At 43.3% G+C, this 25949-nt stretch overlaps 4 protein-coding genes across 17 annotated transcripts in view; 2 read left to right on the forward strand and 2 right to left on the reverse strand.

Moving 5' to 3' along the window:
* Positions 1 to 10909, forward strand: part of scrib (scribble) — a 45388-nt gene extending 34479 nt beyond the window's left edge. For 6 of the 13 annotated variants that reach the window (XM_069055870.1, XM_069055876.1, XM_069055884.1 and 3 more), the window contains 8 exons: positions 244 to 639; positions 694 to 975; positions 7735 to 8163; positions 8440 to 8542; positions 9020 to 9161; positions 9214 to 9505; positions 9671 to 9892; positions 10322 to 10909. In XM_069055870.1, coding sequence (XP_068911971.1) covers positions 244 to 639; positions 694 to 975; positions 7735 to 8163; positions 8440 to 8542; positions 9020 to 9161; positions 9214 to 9505; positions 9671 to 9892; positions 10322 to 10558 — 2103 coding nt within the window. In that variant the 3' untranslated portion in view covers positions 10559 to 10909. The other 7 variants (XM_069055872.1, XM_069055877.1, XM_069055880.1 and 4 more) reach the window with 7 other exon arrangements.
* Dnali1 (Putative inner dynein arm light chain, axonemal Dnali1) lies at positions 10843 to 11849 on the reverse strand. 2 transcript variants are annotated; one of them, XM_069055888.1, is made up of 4 exons: positions 11711 to 11849; positions 11450 to 11665; positions 10999 to 11397; positions 10843 to 10947 (listed from the first exon to the last, which is right to left on the reverse strand). In XM_069055888.1, exons 1-4 carry the CDS (start codon positions 11810 to 11812, stop codon positions 10912 to 10914), a joined length of 753 nt encoding a protein of 250 aa, XP_068911989.1. In that variant the 5' UTR covers positions 11813 to 11849; the 3' UTR covers positions 10843 to 10911. The 2 variants fall into 2 exon arrangements, with proteins under 2 accessions (XP_068911989.1, XP_068911988.1); XM_069055887.1 differs by having other exon boundaries at positions 10843 to 11397.
* A 179-nt stretch (positions 11850 to 12028) lies between these two features.
* Positions 12029 to 12824, forward strand: mRpS24 (mitochondrial ribosomal protein S24). Its single transcript, XM_069055889.1, has 3 exons — positions 12029 to 12164; positions 12249 to 12435; positions 12489 to 12824. The coding sequence occupies exons 1-3, from the start codon at positions 12141 to 12143 to the stop codon at positions 12776 to 12778; spliced, it is 501 nt and encodes a 166-aa protein (XP_068911990.1). The 5' UTR covers positions 12029 to 12140; the 3' UTR covers positions 12779 to 12824.
* Positions 12825 to 13030: 206 nt separating this feature from the next.
* On the reverse strand, positions 13031 to 25697 carry LOC138136633 (microtubule-associated protein futsch-like). The gene is made up of 6 exons (XM_069055869.1): positions 25283 to 25697; positions 24834 to 25031; positions 24698 to 24774; positions 24439 to 24648; positions 20703 to 24383; positions 13031 to 15748 (listed from the first exon to the last, which is right to left on the reverse strand). Exons 2-6 carry the CDS (start codon positions 24992 to 24994, stop codon positions 13461 to 13463), a joined length of 6417 nt encoding a protein of 2138 aa, XP_068911970.1. The 5' UTR covers positions 24995 to 25031; positions 25283 to 25697; the 3' UTR covers positions 13031 to 13460.
* Positions 25698 to 25949: the final 252 nt, after the last annotated feature.

The following is a 25949-nucleotide window of genomic DNA, read 5'->3' on the forward strand; positions in this document are numbered from 1 at the left end:
AGGTTAAGCAGCGCCAGCCGCGGTTAACATTTGGATGGGTGGCCGCCGAGCTTGTACTGTCCAGCGACGGTTTTTTTTTCTTATTTTAACTTTCACTCTACAACCATACTAACCCATAGTACATAACGCCCTCTTTCATTTCAAGCAACTTATGATTTCATACGTAGACGCGAAGGTGAGTGGTATACCGTTAGAGACCCCACCTGGAGGGCGAGATCTGAACGAGATTTTTTTTCGCGACAGGAACTAGTGATCGAGAAGGGCGACAACGAGAAGCTCGGCATGCACATAAAGGGCGGTCTGCAGGGGCAACGCGGCAACCCGCTGGACAAGTCCGACGAGGGGGTGTTCGTCTCGAAGATTAACTCGGTGGGGGCGGCCCGTCGCGACGGACGTCTGCGCGCCGGAATGCGCCTGCTGGAGGTGAACGGGAAGTCGCTGTTGGGGGCGACGCACCAGGAGGCGGTCAACACGCTCAGGGCCTGTGGCAACGAGATCCACCTGGTGGTGTGCAAAGGGTACGACCGCGCCGACGTCGACAAGGCCATAGCGGAGGGCCGGCTAACCAGGGCCGGGTCGGTGAGCAGCCGGTCGCAGAGCGTCAGCTCGTTGGACATCCCCGACGAAGACGTGCAGCAGGTGAGTGACGACGCGCCGAAGGAATCTCGAGTCGACCGTTGCCGTGGTCCCCAGGAGCAGAACATGAAGTCGGAGCTGGTGCAGTTCGAGAAGGAGGACGCCGAGAAGAGGTTGAAGCTTCCGGAGCACGACGAGGAAGACGACTTGCATCTGGTCGAGGCGAAGGCGTCCACGCCCGCCGACAAGGTATTGGACGTTGTCAGGGCCGTGGAGACGCTGGCGAATTGTCCTGCCGAGAATTCGGTACCTCCCAAGTCTCCAGGTGGGCCAAATTCGGAACTGAAAACTACCACGATCGTCATGAGCAAACACACGCTGGCGCCACAGGCGACAACAGTAAGTAGGAAATTGTTTTCTTGTTTTGGGCTACCAATAATAGTGTCGCATTTAGCGCATCACCCTTAGTGTTTTGTCTGTGAATCGTCCACTTTGTATTATAATCCTGCGTTGGTTAGTGCTTCAGTGTGCGTCTGCCAAGAGAGAGGGAGTTTGGTAGAAAGACCGAAAAACAATTGAAAAGACGACAGTTTTTACCAAATTCTAGTCTCTAGATTTGTACCGACCGTTCATTTGCCAAAATCTTAGATTATAGATTTTTTTGACATAAAACCAAGTCAGTTGATCTTAGGAACTTAGTTTTCGCTAAGTTTAGGGAATTTTTCAAATCGCTTAGGAATAATAAAATCACTAAACCTTCATCCATGCAACAATTAGAATTAGGTTTTTTCAAACATACATCTTCACAGTTGGTTATGCTCTTGGTATTGGTCCGGAGGATGTTTGGTCATAGTAAGTGTATTTGATGCTGCTCTGAACTGACCCGAGCTTGTGGAGGGTTGGGGTAGCTAGTTGAAGGTTCTACACATGTTCTATAGGGTATAGTTCTGGAAAAATGCAGGCCAATTTTAGTAAATAATTTCGCTGGTAGAATGCTACTTACTTGCTTCATTTTTACCACCAGCAATTTGATTTTTTCTACAACATTGCAACGAGCGTTCAAAATAAAAATAATCACACCACTGTTTGTTCGCTGCATAAATGACATTTGATAATTAATGAAACTGCTTGACACGTTAATGGAAACAAAGGCAAGCACCAAGCCAGTTAACCACATATTTTTTTGAACCTCAGTTGCTTTTGAGAGTAGTGATGAAATAGTTATTTATGCAACAAGTGAGTAAAGTAATACTTTTTTTTACGAGAAGGAAAATTTGCCGCTCGATCGAAGTGAGTGCGTGAATCCGCCAAGTAAAGAAAAGATACTTTACTAACGAGTTGCATACAAATTTTTTTTGGCGCCCGTAAAGCTTGTTTGACACGATGCTAAATTTTGTAGAAAATTTGTTAGAAAATGAGAGAGACCCTCGATCGGACCAATGCACGATCAGGATCATAGTCTGTCTTTGTCAGATCCTGATCGTTCATTGGTCCTCTCTCATTTACTAACAAATTTTCTACAAAATTTAGCATCGTGTCATACAGCCTTAAGTTTAGATAACAATTTTTTCGACACTCTCAAAATTTGAAAATTTTCTCCTGTGTGAACCCGTGGACCTTTAAAACGCTCGTTTTACTCGCGTTTTAAATTGGCCCACTCATGCCAAAAAAATCCCAATTTACATACGAACTCATTAAAAAAACTACTAATTATGAATGAAATATTTTATAATTGCGTTAAAAAATGATACGCTACGGCACTTTTTTTAACGCAAAATGCGTGCAAAAATTAACTGCTATGGCACTTTTTGACTTCTTGACCGAATAAAAAATCACATATTTTATGAACCCAAACGAATGAAAAAACTTGCACTTTTTTTGACGGACGTTAAAAACTATGTTTTTTCCAACGAGACAATTACCTAACTGAGTAATCTGAAAGTGTTTTGAAGTCCAATGCAGTAAAAACTTTCGATTGGACTTCATTTATTCCTGAACTATATTATATTGAATCTGTGTGGGATAGCACCCAAGACGCTGTATCAGCCTAACGTAGCTGTTATGTATTCTTGGAGTGACAACCGGACACCCTCTCATATCTTTATGTATGTTAAAAAAAATGAATAAAAAACGCGTTTTTAATTTTTTATTCATATTACTAATAAGCCTTTTTTTCCTCAATCATGCATGAAATACGAATAGGGAAATTTTTATTTGTTTGCATATGGTTTAATTATTTTTTTCAATAAATTAAGAGAAAACAACATTTTCTTTATACAGGGTCATTACAAATGATTGTATTCCAAGTTGGCGTAAAAACTGAATGTAAAATTTAGGGTTGCCGCTCCATATGAAAATGATCAAAAATATGTGAATAAGTTCACACAATTGACACTACTGACAGTTCACGCCACATTAGAGTTTTTATAGAGCGGCAAAAATTTCATAACATGGACATGGCTCGCTTCGACTACAATCATTTATAATGGCCTTGTATACAGAGTGATTCTGAAATAAGTTTGGAAAAAAATGTGGAGTATCCTTCACACAAATTAATTCTGCGTAAATGACTTTTGGAGGTGAAATCAAAAGGATGGAAATTACCCCATATTCTTGTATTTTCAACGCCTATTACGAATAGGGAAAATTTGTCCGAATTTGTTCACTGCATTAGTAACCATTGTTACATCAACTCCACAATAAATTCATAGATGCAAGCACACTGCTTTGTAAATGTTTCTATGGAAATGATCGAGAGGAGTTTGTGACTGACGGACACCTTTTACCTTTGATTATTAATTATTGTTGCTAAACTACCAAGATCATCACCTTTAACTCAGCAGCGTACTAGCAATTTTGACCAAATTTTCAATCATTTGTATCTCGAAACTTATTTCAGAATCACCCTGTATAACATGATTTTAAATTCTCAAGGGTTGTTTACGAACATATTAACCAATAGATTTAAACTTGTCTTTGTTGGCCACTTCTTTTCAATGTTGTCAAGATTAGAAAAATACTTGTAACTTTTGAAATAAACAAATGACGTGTTTGTTTTAAAAAAAATTCCAACAATCATTTATAATTTAATATTTTGAAGCAAAAGTCGACTCGTAGATTGGTTCGTACAGATTTTGACTGAAGATAGTCTATATCTGTGTGGGTCAATCTACGAACTGACTTTCGTTTATAATTTTCTGGTCATAGGCTTTGATTAAGGTAAATAAAATGCTGCAGTAAGTTTTGTTTATTTCAAAGGTATAAATTAATAACTTTCTCTTATTTTGTACTATCTCTCTTAACAAATACTTACTCAGATAAACTTCAAGGAAGGTGACTTAAGTAATTCAGTTTTTTAACCTTTGTTTAAAAAAATGTGTAACATTACTTCGCGTCTTCTCTTTGTGGCCAACCGTGCAAGTTTGTCGTCGGCGAGTTTAGAGGGCTGCAGCATGGATTCTAGTTGTTACAAGCATGATGCATGTTGTTCTACTCACCGGCAAAGAGACGAAACCTACCATTATCTTTCTATTTGCAGAATCAGAAAAGGAGTGCTCCATAACAAATACTCACGAATGAGATATTACTGTAACAGTACGTAAACAACTGAGGAATTCACTAAACGAATCGTCCAAAGTTGAATCGAAAGAGTCACCTTTCCCGGTCTCGTTTAGTCAATTTCGCACTTAACAATATCTAAAAAATGTTGTTGATGAACAAGTGTAAGAACAGCAAAAGAGAACAATTGTAATTTACATTAAAGATCAACGTGGTGCTCATATAATAATAATAAGTAGCATATTAAGCGTACGATAAGCGAATTTAACAATAACACAGTTTGGTGTATGTGTTCAGTCGCTTATTTTGTTTTACAATAAACATTGTTATTGTATTGAGATATTGTAATTCGTCATATCAAAATGTACCAATTTAAAAGTGAATGTCTTTAATGTCGACATGTTTGTTGTCGAACGGTAATTATTTATTCGTTTGAACAGTATTTTGGTTTGTCGGTGAAACTAAACGGTCGCACCTCTGGAACTCGATTTTTCGAAAAAATGGAAATGCGACTCGACTGACACTTTTTATTTGTGTGATGTTATTGTTACGTGTCGACCTTTCAAAACGAGCGATTTGCAAGTCAAATGAAGAAAAAAATGTTCATTTGTAACCGCAGACGTGTCACTAAAAAAAAAAAAATCAACGGGAAGTATTGGTGGAGATGTTTTTTTTTTTGAGCCTACTCTGAAAAGCGAAGAGACAAGAGTCACTCAGGAATTTTTTTTAAAGCAATAGACGAGGACTTCCAGAAAATGGCGTTTTTTGTGATTTTGTGTGGTATTTTTTTTTAAACGATTTTTGAGACTCCGTCGAATCCAAAACGAAGCAATAGGTTTCCCGTCGAGTTCCGGAGGGGCCACCGCGCACAACTACAGATCAGTTCCTCGCCAAACAAATCGTTCGTTCGATTTATTTAAATTCAAATAAAAATAGCGTGTTCGTTGTTCAAAATGCCTTATTGAAGTTCGCCCCGAACCTCGTGTGTTTCGATGTGTTGTGTGCGCTTTGGGCTGTAAAAATGTCCGCAGCTGACGTTCTTCTCACTCGTTAATCCTGTAACATATTTGAATTTAAATAATTCAGTGTTTATTCGTGTGAAATTTATATTTTTCTATAATAATATCGTCTGTGCTGCTTCAACACTCTCAACTTTGTAACTCGGAGAGTCAAAAGAATGATTTCATTAGCGAAACTATTTAATCGTAACCGTTAGTCCGGACGAGGTCTGCCAAAATTTATTATTTTTTTCGAAAATGTCGAAATTTTGGGCCACCCCAGCATCTACCGGGAGACCCATAGATATTTTGAGATTGTCGATCGATTTGACGTTGGGCCAACCTGTGCAATCACAGTACAACAAGTTCTTCCCTTCTCTTTTCTACATTCCCGTCTTTTTCTGGCCATTTGTTTGTTGTAAAAGTTTCGAATCGGAGCTTAGCGCGCACAAATACAGAGTGTCCCACACATAACAGAATTTATTGTTGCTGCTGAGACATCAGAAAATGTTCTTGATGTGTTTAACAAAAATACTCATATATACAGAGTGAGTCAGAGATCACAAATTTGAAGAAACATTTTATTACATATTTTAAATTTGAAAATTATTTGATAAAACTTGAGAATTAAAAAATACTACAGTAAAGGTTCTCTTTTGCAATATTTGTACAGTAAGTTCCTTTTTCTGTAGCGGCTGTTTTTATCTACATATTCAAATCAAAAGGTCCAGTAGCATTTTAACCGCAAGGGTAGATAAAGTGCTACTTTAACAGCAAGGGTAGATAAAGTATTTTTTTTTTATTACCCTAACAACGCTCATACTAACGAGATTCTAAAACCTGGCACGATTAGTAATGGTTAAAAAAAATGTTTTAATAATAAAATACAAATACGAGTATTATATAGATGGTTTATGACGTTATTTTGAGGCCATAAACTACCTCTTTATCGGACTAGTCCGATATTTATTATTCCAAATAATAAATACTACTACAATAAATAAAGTCGCAAACCTGCTGTCATTCTACATTTACCTCATACATGTCACTGTTATTTTTTTGTAATTTGAACAAACAATGCAGTCGAACATAAAATATTCTATGCAACTCGTCCATAATGATGCTTTATTGGATTCTTCTATTTATGGCCTCGCTCCCTGCGCTCGCTCGTCCATAAACTCGACTCGTCCAATAAAGATTTACATTATGGACTTGTTACATAAATAGCTATTATCTTCTCGAGCGTAATTAGCGTCTCGCCACTAAAAAACGCTCTCAAAGGTAAAATCTTGTATAATAAATAACTATTTTTCAATTTAAAAAAATATGAAATATGTATCGTAAAAACAATTGCTTAGAGATAAACATAAAACTAAGTAAATACATATTACAAATATACACTGCTTACCAAATAGTTCGCACCATGCAGACTTTTTTTATTGATTGATTTATTTTACCACGGCTATGGTCGCTGCTTATCCAAGGACTAAAAATGTGACTGACAGAAGCTATCACGTGACTTCCGTTTTACATCAAATTCAACGTAAAAAACCGTACATGGGGGTTGTGTTATATGAGAAGTCACGTGATGACTTTTGTCAATCATATTTTCAGTGTTTACATAAGTCAATGAATAAAAAAAAAACAAATGGTGCGAACTCCTTGGTACACACTGTACAAATTCTTACACCATTTTCAAAAAATATACAATGACATTTTTCTAATTTTTTTTATTTTGATTTCTTTTGTACTCCTGGCTCACTCTGTATACACCAAAAACAAAATTTCAAAGTTTTTGTCCTCGGTGGTGAAGCCTTTCCCCTTCTTCGCATTTGTGACACACTGAATTTGTGGAATTCTATTTTATATACTTGTATTTATTTTATACCTTTCGATCACATTAAGATATTTTTAATTTACAGAATGTTCATGTTATTAATTCTGTGTACTACATGTTGTGTGTACCAAATTGTTATGTAGATACCTAACTGTTACTTAAGGTAAGAGGGCTCTGCGAATTTTTACTCTAATCGTTGTTCCGGTCGAAGAAAATGCGAATTGACAAAAAGGATTCTAGATTAGACCCTTCATGTTTTTATCTCGTTGTGACTGAAAATCCTTTGCTCATCATGATTATCATTATTATTATTAGCATTATTATTGTACGGGTGAGTCTGCTGAAAAGCTGAATCCGAAACGTTTCTTTTTGGGAATTTTCCAAAAAGAAGTTTTGGGAGGCTCGCCCTGTCCGGCGTAAAGAGCCCATCTGTACTGCCTGCGAGTAACATCAGCAAGATGAGTTCTCAGCGTTGACTTGGATGTTACTAACTGATTTTCTTCCTTCCGTTAGTCGAGAAATTTCGTGACAGTTTTGTGTTGTTGTTGATTGTCCAACCAGTAGTCGCATAGATTTTATATTGTTGTTATGACTTGGTACATATGTCTATTTATTTATGTCAGGTTTTTGAAAGTATAAAAATATTTATTAATGTGATTTTCAATGGCAAATATATTTTTGGTATAACGTGCTTGTGTTTTCCTGTCCGGTGCTTTGGGTCAACGTTGCGCGCCTCTCCCCTACTAATCGTTGATAATTCGACAGGACGCTAGACCCTCGACGTTGCCGAAAGCAAACAAGCCCCGAACGGAACCCGACTCGGGCACCATCCGAGTCCATCCTAAAAATCCTGCCCCCACGCCACCGTCCACTCCCACTCTTGGCGCCTCCCGCACCTCTCTCGTTGCCGACACCCTCGAAGAGGTGTCGCACAGCATCGAGAACCTGGTGATACCGCCCCCGATCGGCTACTCGGAAACTGACGAAACGGAAGACAAACCCCCAGCGTTGCCCACCACCCCCAAACCACCGCTCGAATTAATCCGCAGCTCCAACTCGCAGTCGCTCGAATTTTTGCTGAGCGAGGCCGTCACCAAACCGATTCCCACCCCCAGACCCCAGTCCATGCTCCTGACAAATAAGCACGTTCGTTTTTCAGACACCGATTATCGACAGCACGACCCCTGGATCAAGGTAAAGGTTCTGTGTGTTGTGCTGTGTTTAGTAGACCAACTATTCGGCGAACAAAAGAAAAGTAATTTTTTGTGGCGGTGGAAATGCCAAGTTGGTGGCGTTCCGCACAGAGAATAATCGCTGAACAGGTGAATCGCGTTTTAGTGATTATTCAATCAGTTATTTAATGCAAAACACTTCGGCGTGCTATTTTTTTGAAGTAGTTAAATTTCTTGTGGTAGTTCTTGTAAGAAAACGGCGAGAAATGATTTATTAAAAATAATTTGTATTTGTTAGCCCCCACAATCTCCAAAGAGTGGTGCTTCTAAGTCTTCTGTAAGCGACAAGAAGAAATACTTCGAGGCTGCTATGGAAGAAAGTCAGAAAACTCCAAAACCAGGTATGTGAGGATTAAGAACTCTCCAACTCCATACTTAGTACATGGATACTTTGTAAAAACGCGAAATGTCTTTTAATAATGACAAATTACAATAAATCCATCCCGTTTCAGGGAATAAACGATTTTTTTTGTTGTTGAAGTAAAATGGTGTTTTATGTTTAAATGTACGCAAAATGTTTAGTACTCACGCTAGTAACTGATGTCTTGTATGAAATAGTCTTGAAGAACTCCTTTTGCGGCCTTAACTAACTCAAAACACCACAATTAACGCTTTGAAAAGTTGTGAACAAATTAGAATTGCAAAATGACAAGTGTGAACTGTCAAATGTCAAATTTACAAAACCCACTGCGATGTAATAAACATTTATTTTGTAATAACTTTAGTTTAATGAAGTTAGTCACGATTGGACAGCGCCATCTGGTGCCCATTTATTATATGAAACTTGAAAAATGTTTTGATTTGATTTTTTTTTTAAGAAAAAGTATTCAGCTATCTTAGCTCCGACGAACTCGAGAAGTTGAAGGCCGAAGAGGAGCGCAAGATAGCCAACCTTTCAGCCGCCGACATCAACATGTTGGACCACTCTGACTCCGAATCATTCGATTCGCAGTCCGTCAGGTAAGAAAGGAGCAATCCTAGAGGTGAAGTCTTCACGTTGGTACTTTGACAGCTCTCCGATCCACAGTAGCGTCGGCATCGTGCGAACGGCCAAGGCCGAGAGACGGCTCAAGGACAAGCTGCGCGAAGAAGGCCTCCTCACCGACGAAGACGACGGACCTCTCTCTCCGGCCGAGGAGCGCGCTCTGAGGGCCGAGAAGAGGGCGGCGTGGCGGGCCGCCCGCCTCAAATCGCTCGAACAGGACGCCATCCAGGCCCAGATGGTGATCAAGTCGATGACGGACATGGTGGGGGCCGGGGAGGTCCCCTCCACGTCTCCCATCGCCGAGTCCGTCAAAGAGGAGGTGAGCGTCGCACGTTTTGCGTTTCGTCCTGAGCTTTCACATCCTTTTTAATTATTTAACCGGAGCGGTGTGTTCCGGGCGATCCAAGGATCGCCCGGAAAGCTCCTCCGTTTTGTGTTTTGTCGACTAACTCGACTAACCCGACTGGATTCGGTACATGTCCAGGGCTACGGTACTAACAGCATTGCATGTGTTCAGCTGAGGCCCTCTAGTGCCGATTTCCCCAAGTTGGCGGTGCGCAGTAAACCGGGCAATACCACAGTGAGGGAGAGCGAGAAGGTGCTCGGCGAAACCGTAACGCAACGTACCGAAGAATATATCGATGACGTAACGGGAGAGAAACGTGTCAGGACTGTTGAATATGTAGAGAAGCTGATAGAGAGAGAGGTATAATGAGAAAACACCAATCAGCATGTTCACTCACCACCTGGTTAGTTTTAACACTTTTCTTCTAGTCACGCTGCGCGCTTGGTGTTGCATAAAGCAAACCAGACAAATTTTTCCTCTCAAAAAAGAAAAGGGATTGGATTTTTCAAAATACTCTTAAGTACAGCTCTGCCAACAAGCAATTCTTCGCACACTTTCTGATATATTTTTTCTCTGTTGTTGTGTTTGTTTAACCAACGTGCACTTCTTGCTTGTGGTGAATATAGTGTTTCCGTTTTTCTTTTGTCACTCGAGGGGGCGTGCCGAGACGAACATTTCTGCCGTTTGATTGGGCGAACGGGTCACGTGATTTGAACGCGGACGGTGCCGAAATGTTCGTTTCAGCTGCCGCGTGTGCACGGTCGTAAAACGTTTGATTTGGTAATTCAGGTAGAGACTCTGCAAGAGAAAATCATATCACTAGAATTAACCAAACCCGACGACCTGCTTCCGGAGTCTCCGGTGAACGGCAGCGTCGCGCCTAAAGACTTCGACCGAGCCGATGAGAAGTCGACGTCCGAACCTCCAACACCCACGACAGGAGACGAGAAGACGTTCGACGAGGACCTCGGTTCGGCACACAACAAAAAGAAGAAACGAAAACGTTCCAAGAGGGGAAAGCACTAACGATTTGTTTCTAGTGACATCACATGTTTCTACAGGGTGGATGGGTTTTTTTTTATATTTTGTAGTAAGATTATTATAAATTATTGTTATATCTCCTGTACAAAGTATTTAATAATTTTACGGACGTTTTTGTCTAGTATTATGTATAATCATTTCCAGAGCTTGTTTTTAACACAAATATTTTATTCTTTGTGGTGGTAATCTGAAATATTTTATACGAACCAGGACGAGGGTACCAGTACCTGACTGGTCTCCTTTTGACAATAAGAGACTTCATCTACTAATGTGCTTTGGAATGGATTTTAAATTTTAATAAACCATAAAACTTTTAATAAAAAATAATAAAACAAATTCTACTTCTTTGGGGCGATGATTCCCTCCAGTTGCGTCTGAAACAGAACGATTAGTCGTACCGAAATCGCCATCACCGATTCTTGTACCTTTAGTTGCTGGTTGGTCTTCATCAAGAACGCTATTTCTTCTGTGTGCTTCCTTTCTTCGGCGAGTCGAGTTTCCGCAGCGCGTCTGTCCGCCTGTTCGGCTCTCTGCTTCAGTTCGATAATCTGGTGCTCTAACTCCATCTTCTCGTTCTTCAGCTCCTCGACGTCCTGCTGCAGGTCAGACTTTCCCTGCTCGGCTTGCAGCGCTTTCCTCATTCCGAAAGCGATACTGCTGCAGTACAAAGCTTGATACGCTTCTATCGTCATCCTCATCTCGTCCCTCACCCTCAACAGCAGCAACCCCCGCTCGGCGCAGTTCACGGTCACTTGTCGGATAATCTCGTCGAAGCACTGAGTGTACAACTCGCGCCGCACCGGACAGATCCCGGTCTCGCGCGCCTGAAACGGTCTGCGTTTAGTGAGGAGGAATTTTGCGGCGATTGTGACGGACTTGCTGCTGCTGCAGCCGCATGTCGAGTTGCTCTTGCAAGTTGATCACGTCGAGGCGCGTGGCTGGGGTGGTGGACACGTTCTGCCGCCACAGTTGGCCCTCTTCTTCCCATTCTTTGGGCGGGAGGATGGTGTTGAGGATTTCTTCGGTTTCTCGGCGCGCGTCGGTCAGGATCGCGGTGGATTTGGGCCGGGCGTGGGTGTCATCGGATTTTTCCTACAATCCCAGAGTCAACAGGGGAGTTTAAGGGGGCGAACTCACCTTAGCGGGGGCCGCGGGTTTCTTTTCTTCATGCTTGGTCACCAAAACGGGGTTGTCGTATTTAACTAAAGTGGTGCTCAGGGGAATTATTCTCTCTGCCATTTTCTGACGGGAACATCTATCAAACTAAGGTGCAGCCATGGCAACAAAGTCTCCAAGTGTGCATTACTGACCCAAAGACCGTGACGAGAATGCGACACGATAGTATCGATCAGAAGTACAAATTGAACCACTCGCGTTGCCCCATTTAGTGGTTTAATCTCAAGTTTGTTATAAACAATTTTGAATTCAAACGGGGCCCAATTTTGACAGACATTTGACAAAATGGCCGACGCATGCGCACTCGCGCGTCAATTATTTTAGGTTATGCCGACGAAAACAACAATTATTTGATTACTTTGAACGAATTTAACCGTTGCGATCGTCAGAAATGTCGCTTTCCCAGATCAAAAACGTACGTAACAGTATTTTAATCACAGTTCTAGTTGCGCAACAACCCTAACCTAACTTGTACCATCATCCGAATGAACTGTTTTAGGTCGTCACGACATCGATAAAAACACAGTCGGGCCTGTTTAGATTGTTGCACACTTCGACGGCATATCAAAAATGTCAGTCGGGGCGCTATCGCATCACCCCCAAGCGCGACTTCCCTTTGACGTATGAAATGGCGAATCCGCCCCACCAGATAGCACACAGAAAGTCGTGGAACTCGTGGAACACTTGTGAGTTGTTTTGATCCTCGAACTGGTAGATTGGGACGTCGAAATTGTTGCAGCAAACTTGGAAGGGGGCCTGCGGGCTTCAGAGACTGCTGTTGAGGACATGTTCATCAGAAAGTTCATGGTGGGGACTTGGCACAGTTTATTCGTCAGCGAGGTGATCATAAAGCGCCAACACAATATTATCAGGATCGCGGGGATCATCAGGAGGAGTATAGGGACGAGGAAGATGTACTTTCTGATAGGGTATACAGAGGAATTTTTGAGTTTTTGGTTGCAGTGTCCTATCAAGTTAGAATTGCAAACCGTAGCCGACAGGAGAGACGTCGTATTCAAATACATTTAAGCCGATATTTGTTAGCATTTTATTAAGAATAAATAATTAAACGAAAGTTGCGATTAGAAACCTGTATTACCGACATCAACTCCTGACAGCACTGTTGCCACCAGTTCGTTTGGATTTCAAAACCGTAGGTCCGTGTGGCCCAGCGCGTTCCTATTCAAGTCTCGACGTGTTTCGGCAAGTTCTTTTGTATCACGGGAGTGTCGCGAGGACTTACGTAAACAACGGTCTGTTCTTGCGAAAGAAATGACACTCGATATTAAATTTTTTATTACAATAAAATTATACATAACGTAATATTTAAAAGAACATTATCTCTATAGGCTTACTTAAAGTTCGTCCAAAACAAGATGAAAATTCTATCCAGTACCAATTTCATCGAAAAATTTCATCACACAAATGACACATGGAAGCTAATCTAAACATACATCTACTCTGTAGTAAGCAATAACTTTATCTAAATGTGCATACATGATATTTCCTATCTTATAAATCATTGTTATTGTATATTAAAAAGATATGAATAAAAAAGAAGCTTTTTTATGTACATCTTGGTACATAAATATAACAATTTATTTACAAAATGACGAATGACATCTCGAAAAAAAGTTAGAAAAACACCAGCACGGTTCGTCGAACTTCCTATACATTTGTTTTATTTACATCCTCTTCTCTTAATTTTACCTCAGTCAAATTTACACTTCTTACTCTCGTTATTATCCATCTCGTCTTCGCTGCCCCTCTTGCCGTCGAAGCGATCCTCCTTGAGCGTCGTGACGATCTCCGGCTGGACCGGTATCTCGCAGCTGTCCTCGTTCATCGTGTTCGGCGAACTCGTCTCGGTCACAGACGCCGTGTCGGGATTCACCGATTCGCTCGAGACCGACTCGTCCCCGCCCTTGTCGTCAATCTTGAGCTCCACCTCCTCCATCTCCGAGTCGGCGCCGCTCTTCGCCTCCTCTTTGGGACTCGTCTCGTCCGCCTTGATCTGGTGCGAGGACAGCACCGCCGACAGGTCGAACATGTCCGGGGGCGGCTCGCTCAGCGAACTGCACATCTCCCCTCCGAGCGTGCAGAGGCCCTCGCTCTCGTCCAGGAACGACCCTTCCGGCGTGATCTTCGCCTCGTTCTTGTCCTCGTTGCTCTTCTCGTCGGCGCCCTTGGTCGGGTCCGTCTTGTCCTTGGGCTCGGCGGCCGCCTCCTCGCCGTCCTCGGTGAGGAGCGGCATGCTGCTGTTGAACGGCTTCTGGGTCATATCCACGGACGGGTCCAGACTGGGCAGCGAGTACACGAACGAGGGGCTGTTCATCTCCGACGAGGCCACCGTCATCGTGGACTCGGAGATGGGGAGGGACAGCTCCAGGTTGCTCTGCAGCTCGTTCGCCATCAGCGACGCGACTTGCTGCTGCGACACCGTCTGGGAGATGTTGGGGTCGGTGATGGTGATCGGCAAGTCGACGTTCTTCGGGACCTGGGTGAGGATGTCGTTCTCGTCCGAGATTTTCTTGCTGTTGGTGCTGGGCACCTCCAGGGGAGTCATGATCGGCGAGTTCAAGGTCAGGCTGGTTTCCAACACGTTGCCGACGTTCATCGGGTAGAGGGCGCTGTTGGGACTCAACTGGGCGACTTTGCCTTGCGCACCGTTCTGTTCCTGTTGGAACACGTCCGTATCGGCGAGCGCCGCCGCCAAAATGTCCTGGTTTTTGGAGGGTTGCGTCGCGAATATCGGATTGCCGCCGCCCTCCGTGCTCTCCGTCATGTTCAGATTGTCCGTGTTGACGGAGAGGAGCATCTGATTGTCTGAATCCGTATTGATGAGAATCTGCTGGCCGTCGGCGTGGATCAGGATGCTGCTGCCCTCGGCGCTCGCCAAAATATTGGCCAAATCGGTGTTGCCCTCCGTGAGCGACTCCAAAAACTTCTGCGCCGCTATGGGGTCGCCCGTCACTATCAACTGCTGCCCGGGCTCGCCCCCCACCCCTTGCATAACCCCCGACTCGACCAGTTGGTCTTGGGGCGCCTCCGCTTCGGGCGCCTTCTCCTCTTCTTTCGGCGCGGGAGCAACGACTTCCTGAGCTTCGGTCACCACCATCGGTTCGGTCTTCGCCGCTTCGACCACCGCTTCCGGTTGCGCGACCGCCTCCTCCTTGAGGGCGCTCTGGTCGATCTGCAGGACCGTGTTGCCGAGGTCGCCGCCCAGCCCCAAGTTGGGGTCGAGCGACAGCAGCGCCTCGTTGTTCAGCGGCGTCAGGTTCCCGGACTCGTCCAGCGTCACCAGCATGTACGACTGGGGCTGCCCGTCCACGGTTTCGCTGGGCAACGCCAGGATCTGTCCCTCGGTGATCGTCGTCTGGTTGCCCATGGCGTCCTGGATGACCAGCTGGTGCAGGGGGCGTTCGGGTTGCGTCTTCGCCTCGGGCTGGCTCGCCGCCGGTTCGGGTTTCTTCGGCGAGATCGGGGCGAGAGGCGGGACGGCCGTTTCGGGTTTGGGGGGCGGTGGCACCTTCTGCACCACCGGTTTGGGACTGCTCGTCTCGATTTTCTTCGCGTACGAGCGGCGGAAACTCTTCGGCGCCGACTTGTAATTGAGAATCTCCTGCTTCTGCTGGAGGACGCCGCTCGCTTTGATCGCTTCGATTTGTTCGGCGACTTGCTTGTCGAGGAGGGCGTCGTCCGTGCCTTGGATCTTCCGCACGGTCTGGCCGTGCTGGTTCTTGATCAGGATCGTCTTCTGGGGCGGCGGCTTCATCGGCACCTTGTGGCTCTGCATATGGATCTTTCGGCCGGCCATCGGTTTCTCCAACCGCATCGATTTCGCTTGTTGCGGGTGGATGGGGGTCAGGACGTGGCCGCTGGACGATATCAAAGTTTGACTGGAGTTTAGTCGCGAAGGCGTCACGTTCTTCGAGATGAGACCGCTCGAGCCCGGTATCGCCGTCATTTGACCGTCTTTGCCCTTCTGGATGATGTTGCCTGAAAAAAAAACCAGATGCTTATAATCTTTCCGGAAACGACTTTGACATTGACGGGACATCTCACAAACACGGACGACCTTGATGAAATTGAAGATTTTCATCTGACCAGACTAGTTCATCGTTTGGCCGCTGGAGCGCACGAATTCCGTACTGCCAACCCCCCAAATAATAATAATAAGCAACATTGCCGACATTACCCCAGGGAAAAAACTAAATAAAATATGTAAATTAAATTCTTGCGACGTAAAAGTAAAGACAGCAAAGCTGCGTTGCACTGTTAGAATCAAAAAATGGACGTGGGTATAAACAGTGAGAAAAGTAGTATAAAAAACGCTCGTTTTCGGAAAAGAAAAAACGTGCAACAAAAAAGCTATATATTTACGCAACATTCACTGTTTGTTCTTGATGACGATTTTTCTGTTATAAAAAAATAATACGATGCAGGTTAAGAAAATACTGCATTAAAATACCGAGATATTTTTGCTTTTGTGTTTCCAATCCTGTAGTAAAAACGTTTTAGATGTGGGTTGTCAAACTCAAGGTCACTTAAAATTTATTATTTGTACTGTACTTTAGTGACAAATCTGTCATAAATTCCAATTACTTTATAAGCGCGCCTAGTTACTTTTCCTGATAGTGCCAACTTAACGACAAGTCCCCAATCCCCACCTACAGGGGTATTAAAAATTATCGTATTCCGAGTTTGGGGCTTAATAGGGGACATCCTGTAGACCAAGTAAAAATGTTTAAAAAAAAATTGCTCACTTTGAAAAAAATATCAAAGTTGCCAATATTTGTTTAAAAGTAAGTACCTGATTAATATTCTAGCTATGTTGTACAGGGTGATTCAAGTTTTACCGCCCGCACGATTAACCCTATTAAAAAAATAGTAAAAATTACGAAACTTTAGCGTTACATTCTCTTCATATAAGGCTTCAAACGTGTGCAATCAATTTTCCCGTATCACTTCATTCAGAGCCATAAAATTTTAAAAAATTGAAAAAATTAAAAAAAAAAATTCCGTGCACGCTCATAATTCACAATTAATTCGAAGAATATATTTATGAAATTCGCATCAAAAGAAAATGATTAGTTTTTGAATTATTCCAATTTTAATATTAGCAGCGAAAAATGATCAAGATTTACAACTGCAGTGTCATAAATAAATACCTCTTTGTTGGGCAACATCTGTTGAGAACTTTTCCAGTAATTCTTTAGTCCCTTTAAGGTACCATAAATAACCCCTGTCAACCTCTATTGTGGAAGTGACCGCCCAATTTACTAATAAATCATAGCTAAATTTTGCACTTTAATATCGAATTCCATTTATTTCAAAAACCGGTGATGCTTTCATGATTTCAATTACATCAAATTTTTACTAAATGTTTGAAAGAGTTCTCAGTGAAAAATTATGAAAAAATCTAGCGGATATTGAATTAAAACGAAATATTTACTCGTTTCATTAAAAAATTGGAATTTTTTACAGAATGTTCTACAGCGTTACACAATCATTCCTGAATTTTTTGAGAATTTTAAATCGATTAGAAGTGTGTTTTCGCTCGGGCGGGAAAACTTGAATCACCCTGTACTTCCCTTCTGAACAAAAATTGGAAAAATAACTTTTATTTTTTCGAGATAAAGCTGTTTTTTCAAGAAATGTCTTTTCATTTATATTTTAATATTTTACATAATCATCCTCACCATATTTCAAAATGAATGTCAACCATTTATATTTTTTATTTGAAGAAAACATGATGAATAGTTTGAACCTTCAGACCCATATATCTTTGTAAAGATCCCCCCTATATTTTTTTATTTTATTTTTTCGAGATTCCTGAGATTTTTCCCTACAAGACCCCCGACTTGGAATACATTAATTTTGCGACACCCTGTATAACGTTTCGACCATACCAAATTTTGACGACTTGAGTAATTTATCGCAGAGAGCAGAGTGAAGGACAAAAAAACTTCGTATCGGCAAAAATAAGTAGGTACGGCGCCACTGTCCATAAACGGGACAAAATAAGTACGGCGCCACTGTCTATAAACTTAAAGATGGTAGGAATAAAGGACCCCACACGCGACTAGATTTACCTTGAGATGGGTCTGATCGAATGAAATATTGTACCACGCAAGAGAAATTTCGTTTACGGATCGCGTTTAAAGTGACGGTTTGGCCATTGTTATGGCGTAGAAGCAAATCTGTGACAAACAAAGTTGATAGACTCATCTTAAAGTCGAACTGATCGCGTGTGGTGGCCTTAAGAGTGCGAATTTCCACGTTGCTAGCTTCACGGTCGTGTCGCTACATACAGCGACATCTCATTTAATAGTATATTAAAATAGATATAAATTGCAGAAGGCATCTATTCAAGCACGAATTTGAAATTCCGAAACGAGCCGCGTAGCGGCGAGTTGAGGAACAAATGAGTGCTTGAAGGACCTTCTGCAACGAATCTTTTATACTATTTTTTCTATTTTGCCGATTTATACCATTTTATAAATAAAAAAATAAAACTTTTAAATGTAGGGAATTTTGCGGTGGTTGGTGACATTTTTTATGTGGGAAAATTTTAGCCGGCTGTGAAAAAAATTAATTTAAAACGTCAGATTTTTTTTATTTTCGCATTTGATGTTTGAAAATGAATGCTGAAGAAAGTTTATCACTAACGCCGCCGCAAATTAGGCAAATTGCACAAAAGACGTTAGACAATTTACTGCCGGAGAAGTCCAAATCCCAGAATGAAAATTAAACGTTTTGTTCATTGTTATTTATCAATTTGCTTTGTTCTCTGCGAGATTTATTTTTTGACGTCTGTCAGTTGACACTTGGCGCTACCAACATCAATACAGTAAATTTTACTAGTCTACTCTAACACGCCAACGAGTTATTTTAAAGAATAAGTGCTTCAAGGTCTTATGAAACGAGTTTTTAATACTATTTTTTGTAATTTGCCCTTTTTAAGCCGTTTTTAAACAAAAATGTTTACTTTCCTCGATTTAGGGATTTTTGTGGCGGTTGGTAATGTCTTAATTTTAAAAGTGAAAATTTGATCATGTCTTCAAAGTCGCCTTTTGTTTTATCCAAATTCTGTCACAAAACACGAATATGGAAGATAATCTTTCATGTGCGCCCGCTGAAATACGTGAAATTGCCAAAAATTCGTCGCGTGATAAATCCTGATAAATAATTCTTTGCACATTTTGTAATTTAAACTGACACGCATGACGGATCAAGCTTTGCCAACCTAAAAATTTTCGAAAAATGTTCCGTGAAATAATGGCTATGAGGACATCCCAGATTAGAGAATCAAAATGGAGGCACATTACAAAATAGTATATTAAAAGACAAGTTTCATAAGTCCAGTCTTGAAGCACGAATTCAAGATTAAAAAACGAGTGGCGTAGCCACGAGTTATTTTAATGAGTGCTTCGAGGTCTTATGAAACGGGTTTTTTATACTCTTTTTGTAATTTGCCCTTTTTAAGCCGTTTTTAAACGAAAATGTTTATTTTCCTCGATTTAGGGATTTTTGTGGCGGTTGGTAATGTCTTAATTTTAAAAGTGAAAATTTGATCAAGTCTTCAGAGTCGCCTTTTGTTTTATCCTAATTCTGTCACAAAACACGAATATGGAAGATAATCTTTCATGTACGCCCGCTAAAATACGTGAAATTTCCAAAACTACGGTCGCGAATTTGTTGCCTGATAAATCCTGATAAATAATTCTTTGCACATTTTGTAATTTAAACTGACACACATGACGGATCAAGCTTTGCCAACCTAAAAATTTTCGAAAAATGTTCCGTGAAATAATGGCTATGACATCCCAGATTAGAGAATCAAAATGGCGGCACATTACAAAAAGACTTATTCTAAACGCAAAATATAAAAACTAATTTAACGGGCGGATTTACTTCATAATTCCCTCTCAAGTTCGTTCCCATTCCTTTTTTTTTTTTTAGTTTCCATGCCTACGGCAATGGCGACGGATTAAGAGAATGTTTAAATGTGCAATCGTCTACTGTAATTACCGCATTAGTATACTGTCCTGTCATAGATTTCAACTCCAAAGATCCACAAAAAATGAAATTCAATACAATGCGGCGAAAAAAATAGTGATTTACATAACAAATGCGGTAGGCTACATTTTACAGCGCGAGGTTTTTAGATTGAAACACGACCTCGAAGCGGCAGTGTTTTAACAAAAACCGAGCGATGCAAAATGCCTACCGCGTTAGTAATGTTTTAATCTTTTTGGCCGACGACTCATTACTCGTTTTCTCGAATTTGAAATTTGTTGTAATCAATAATTTTGCAAACCTGAACAGACTGACATTTTGATTAATGAAATGGCATAAAGTTATCTATTATACCGATAACTAACATGCTTACGATTTACACAAGATGGCGCCATCGGACTTTAGACGAAAACAATTAAATTATGTTCACTTTTGAAAACTTAACGGATCAATGGTAGCCGGTATCTTGTCTTAGTATAAATGGACTTCATTTACGATAAGCTAACAGTTTTTTTTTTGGAGGTCCCTGACAGTTTACAATTTTCGTTTTAGTTTACACACTTCGTGCGGTAAAATGACAGATGGTTTGGTTAGCGTGTAAAAATCAAGATACCGTAGCTGTTCAAAATATGTAAACGTGTCATTTAGAGTTGAGGAGACCAAAAACAAACTTTCTCAACTACAAATCAATATTTGATTCGATTTGTTTTTAAGGCGGCATTCTTTGCAGACATGTTTCCCAAACCCACTCTTTCAAAGAGCCATCAAATTTTTTTTTCAAACTTGACCAAATTTTGCATTTTCCCCCAGCATTGCCACTTGCATCGGTGGTATATTTTGGTACAGGTGGATCTTTTCCTATCTGAACAGATACCTATCCCACCGACGCCATTTCCTTACCAAGTAAAAGTTTTTCTTGTCGCTGACTCACCTTTGACCAACGTCTTGGTCATTTTGGCGCCCTGCGTCTGGTATCCCATCATCTTTTGTTGCGCTGGCGTCAGCAGCACCCTCTGCTGTTGTCCCTGTTGATTCGTCAAGATCATGATCTTGTTCCCGCTCGGTTCTGGAGCGATATTTTGCACTTTAGTCAGAGTCCCGGCCGTCGACATCAACTCTCCCGTCGCCCTCTTGATCAGCGTCTGTTTCTTGCCCACCGTGTACTTGCTGGTCGGTGCTGCCGGCGACGACTGCGTCACGATGACGTACTTGCCGTGTTTGCTGCCCGTCAGCGAATTGTGCTTGATCAGTTTGGAGCCGACGCTGCCCAAGATCTTGGGGGTTTTGACCAGTTTGGTGGCGGGCGAGGCGATCGACTTGTTTAACACCCTCATCTGGCCTTGGACCGTGACCGGCGTCTTTTTCACAACGGCCGTCTGGACTTTGGCCGCCGGTTCGGGGGTGGATTGTACGGTATCGCTCAAGTAAATCGGCATGTTTTCGATGCTCTCGGGGGTGAGGATCTGGTCGGACAGCACGATCGGCATCGAGTTGATGTCGAAGACGTTGTCGTCGGTGGTCGTGACGGTCGCTTGCGTCACGCTCGGTTGGATTATCTCGCCGGCGGGTGTTATGATCGTCTGTTGGAGTATCTTGGCCTTGCCTCTTTTCTTCACCGAGGTGGCAGTCGACGACACTTGCAGCTTCTTCGGGTCCATCCCCGTCGTGCTCTTCTTGTACCTCTTGGCCGGGATCTCGTTCGACTGGTCGTCGTTCGCACCCAACTCCATATCCTCGTCGTCATCAACGCTCTTCGCACCTTTCTGTATTATAAACGTGTCGATCTCGTCCGGATCGTGCAAATTGCGCTTCGACGTGATCTTCTGCACCGACACCGAACCGTCACTTTGCGGCTTCACCGGCTTGATGATCTTCTCCGACAAGATGACCGCTTTGCTGGGGTGCGCCGGCGCTGCCGCTTTCACTATCTTGTTCGCCGCCGCGGACGACTTGATCACGAATTTCGTCTTCGTCACTTTCGCACTCTCTTTGGTCATAGGCACTTTAGCAATTTTGGCGGCGGAATTGTCTTTAGTTTTGGTCTCGGGCGTCGTCAGTCTTTCGAGGAGTTTGGAAGCGGGCGGTGGGGTCGCCTCTTTCGCGGGTTTCGACTTGTCGACGATCTGCGACGGGATGTGCTCCTCGAGGTCGTACGCGTCCTCGGGACCTGGAGCCTTCTTCGGTTCTTCGTGCTTGGGCTCGCTGCTCTCGCTGACGGCGCTGTCGCTCGTGCTGTTGCTGTTGCACTCGGAGAAGTCCATCGAGAAGCTGGTCAGCGTCACCGGTTTCTTGTACGTCGGCGAGGCGTTGGCCGTGATTTCCACCTGACCGTCGGCCAAATCCTTCTCGGAAACCACCGTCAAATTCCCATCGATCGGCACCAATTCGGGTTCGGACTTTGTCGGTTTCGGCGGCTCTTCTTCCGCTTTCTTCTCCTCTTCGACGACCTTCTCCATGCCCGGCTCGAGCTGCGAGACCATCGCCAGAGTGCTCAACGCTGACATCTCGTCGTCGCTCTTGTTAAAATTAGTCAAATTTGTCTTGATCGCGATATCCAACTCCGCCTCGTGGTCGTCATCGCTGCCGGCACACTTGATTCGAACTTCATTGTTTTGATCCCCTTCTACTTTCTTTTTTTCGCCTTCTTCCTCCGCAACCTTCGGACTTTCCGGTTTCTTCGGAATATCGAAAAGAAAATCATTCAAATAATCGTCGATCTGATTGATCTTGCCGATTTCTTCATCAGGATTCTTCTCCGGGATCGCCTCGATCTCTTTCATCACATCGCTCTTAATCGCTTCCTCCTTAGTAATCGGTTCTTCTTCGATCTTCTCCACGTCATTCTCCGGTTCTTCCTTCTGCAACTTCAAGTACTTCGACTTCCTCGTCCTCCCTCTTCCTTCCTGCTCCCTTCTGCTCTCTTCCGGACTCTCCTCCTTCTCTTCTTCTGTACTCTTCCTGGATTTCTGCTCATTATACTTGTCGTTCCTATAAGATTCTAGAATTTTGCTTCTCGGCGTTCGGTGCGACGACTTTCCTTTACTTTTGGGAGATTCTGGTTCTTCGTCGCTCAATTTCGACATAATCTGACATTTCAACTTTGAAATTTGCAAATTGCTGTCAATTTTTTTCAAAGTGTCATTTGATTCTTTTGTTTCCACGGATTCCTCACTCTTTGTTTCTACAACTTCTGGCACTTTTTCTTCAACCGGTTCTGGCCTAGCTTCCACAACATTTGCTTCTTTTTCTTCTTCTGTAGTCTTCGCAGGTTCGACCGCTTCTTCCACGACTTCTTCGTTCTTCTCCTCCACTGGTGGCGACTCCGCGACCGGAGACGGTTCCGCTGTGGGCACCTCCGCAACCGGAGGCGGTTCCGCCGGTGGCACCTCCATAGATTCGATCAACGGCAGCTTGGGGGGCAGTTGTTCTATCGGTTCTACGATAACCGCCTCGCTGCTCGCTTTTTCCTTCTTCAACTCTTCCTCTCGTTCCTCCTGCGCCCTCCTCTGCTCGTTCTGGAGCAACTCAAAGTCTTCAAACGACTTAACAAATCTCTTTTTCGGGTTGGTCAATTTCGTCGCGACTTCGGTGGCGTTTTCGCTTTTCTTGTCGACGACTTTTACGCTTTTGTTGTCGACGGAATTCTGTGGTGGTGGTTTAATTGTATCAGGCACCTCTGGCAGTTCAGGTACCGAAGTGGAATCCATCAACTCTTTGAAAACTTCCTCTTCTTCTTTACCGACTTCGGCATCGTTTTGTACTGGATTTGAATTGTCGTTCAGATTCTCGTTCACCTTGAGAATCTCCATCCGATTCTCGTCGTCCTCCGCCACCGGCAAACTGGCATCCTCGTTGTCGGGATCCGTCGATTTTCTCTTGTCATTCGGCGGAATCACTCGAGGGATCTTCCGCCCGACCGCTGTATGCACGATACTGTTGTCTTCCTCCTCTTCTTCCTCGAAATCGAAGCACGACTTGCTCAAGTCTTTACTCTGATCTTCGCTCTTCGTCTCTTTCGCATCTTCCTTGGTTTCTTCGACGCTGTCGCCGCTCGTGTCCAGCTTCGTCGTTTCCCCTTCTTCGTTCTCTTCGCTGTCGCTCCACTCCGCCAACAAATTCGTTCGTATATCGGTGGCGGTCTTCTCTTCTTCCACTGACTTCTTCTGCTTCGGTTTCTTCCCGCTGCCTGGCGCTCGTCTTCTCCGTTTGGGCTTCGGCTTGATTTCCTCTTCGCTGTCGGTGTCGACGAATCCGGCACTAGAATTAGTCCTGTCATCGTCCGAGGTAATGTGTTTGTGTATAATCCGTTTCTTCTTCTTCGGCAACGCTTTCTTCTTGACTTGCACGGGCGACGCGATTCCCTTGATATGGCACTGGACGTGGAACAACATCACTTCGAGGCGATTCGTCTCGAAAGTGCAAGACGAACAATTGAAACTCTTGGTGGGTTCAGCGTTCAAACGCGCGATTTCCTCCCGAGCGACCTCCTCATCACTACTCAAATGTCCCGTGTCTTTTCCCGGGTACTGGACCCTGATGTGCGCCTCATAATCGTCACAACCCAGGAACCTCCTGTGGGTGATGTTAATTTTGGGTTTCTTTCCCGAATTTTCTGCAAACGAAAAATTTCACTCAGGAAATTGGCCACGACTGTGGTATGTTTTTACTTGAACCGCGTCCTCTCGGCTGTTTGGGACCATCCTTGGGTGTTTTTTTAGGGCTAGGGCTGCCAAACACTTCGGCGATGACGTTGCTTTTCTTTTGCGGGGCGAACATAGGGTCGCTCAAGATGTTGGGATTGCCTTCCGTGCGCATTTCGGCCAGGCTGACGTCCCCTGGGAACTTTTCCATGTGCGAGTTGTTGCCCCGGAACGAGTCTAAAATTCAATCGTGAGCAAGCGCGATCAACAATCAACTGTCTCTTACCCATTCCCTTTTTGATGAACTCATTTTTCCTGTCGCAATTATAAAAATAAATATTATTGTGGCTTTTGACGAACTCGCTAAACAAATGGAGAAAGTAAGGTTAGGGTGGTGTTGGTGATTTGTTTATGTGACTTACTATGTGCTCTCATTAAAGAATTTCACTATGGCCAGCGGTGGCTTTTTCGAGGTGAAATCTTCGGGGCCGTTCTCGGTGACTTCGCCGGGCCACCAGCAGGGCCCCAACTTCACCCAAACAATGTCCCCGTCTTTGTATTTCGGGCACTCCTCCTCACTCATTTTGTCCCGTTCATTAAAACACGACGATTCTTCTTGTCTGAAATTCAAAAAATCGAGTGAAAATCCGAAAACCGTCACATTCTGTCGCGGTTTGTTGTTCCGATGGCACTATTACAGGGATCTGTGAAACTCATTTTTGATTTTATAAATAGTAACCACACTAAAAACAAGTGTCGCGGGGCGACGGGGGCGACTGGGACGTGACCCAACACCGGACCCTGTACCGAAATGGGTCGGATTTCGCACAATTAACCCTGGAAAACCACTTTTATCATGTGTTTATTTTACCTTCAAAACGCGAATAGTTTCACTTGTCACAGACGTACATGATTATCCCATAGTACCATGCGGCTTGGCGTCGTCAAACCACCAACATAACAGACAAACAACCGACTACCAAACGCACATTTTCCACTCACTTTCCGTACAAAATCCGCCCCGTACCTCTGGACCTCAACCCAAGAACGCCCCAACTGCGAAACGACCCGCAAAACTGCCCATTTGCCCGAAAAATATGACAACCCTGTTTGGTCAGGTTGGCAACACGGTTTCCCCCATCATGGACAACGAACATTAGAAAATTGCGTTTTTCGACAAAAACACGTTCCACACCGATTTTCACCACAAACCGACCCTTCACGAGCAACCCTCGCAAAATTCCATCATCTAAAATTGCACCGAATGCCCAATTCCATCGCGTGTTTGTGGCGGTCCGTTTTGAAAATCGTGTTTATAAAAATCATGGGCGTCTCCATTTTATTTTTGAATAGGGTTCACACTCGATACATAAATCACAGGTTCGTGCCCCCTGCACGGCACAAGCAGGAAGGCCACGTAAGTCACTTCGTGGATTTTCCCTCCAATTTTAAAAGTGAGGTTAGGGGTAAAATCGATAATGGGTTAATTAAACGTGGTGACGACAGGGCCGGCTTTGCGAATTTAACGAGAGACCAGT

This window comes from Tenebrio molitor, chromosome 8, assembly GCF_963966145.1.
Source record: "Tenebrio molitor chromosome 8, icTenMoli1.1, whole genome shotgun sequence".
NCBI classification, from domain to species: domain Eukaryota; kingdom Metazoa; phylum Arthropoda; class Insecta; order Coleoptera; family Tenebrionidae; genus Tenebrio; species Tenebrio molitor.

Coding starts and splice junctions, on each gene's coding strand:
- Dnali1 (XM_069055887.1), bottom strand. CDS start 11,812: ATGGCAGAGAGAATAATTCCCCTGAGCACCACTTTAGTTAAATACGAC. Junction 11,666..11,710: donor AACCCGCGGCCCCCGCTAAG/GTGAGTTCGCCC, acceptor CTGGGATTGTAG/GAAAAATCCGATGACACCCA. Junction 11,398..11,449: donor TGCGGCTGCAGCAGCAGCAA/GTCCGTCACAAT, acceptor AGACCGTTTCAG/GCGCGCGAGACCGGGATCTG.
- mRpS24 (XM_069055889.1), top strand. CDS start 12,141: ATGTCGCTTTCCCAGATCAAAAAC. Junction 12,165..12,248: donor CGCTTTCCCAGATCAAAAAC/GTACGTAACAGT, acceptor GAACTGTTTTAG/GTCGTCACGACATCGATAAA. Junction 12,436..12,488: donor GTGGAACTCGTGGAACACTT/GTGAGTTGTTTT, acceptor AAATTGTTGCAG/CAAACTTGGAAGGGGGCCTG.
- LOC138136633 (XM_069055869.1), bottom strand. CDS start 24,994: ATGAGTGAGGAGGAGTGCCCGAAATACAAAGACGGGGACATTGTTTGG. Junction 24,775..24,833: donor TTCTTTAATGAGAGCACATA/GTAAGTCACATA, acceptor CCATTTGTTTAG/CGAGTTCGTCAAAAGCCACA. Junction 24,384..24,438: donor GCCGAGAGGACGCGGTTCAA/GTAAAAACATAC, acceptor TTTCGTTTGCAG/AAAATTCGGGAAAGAAACCC.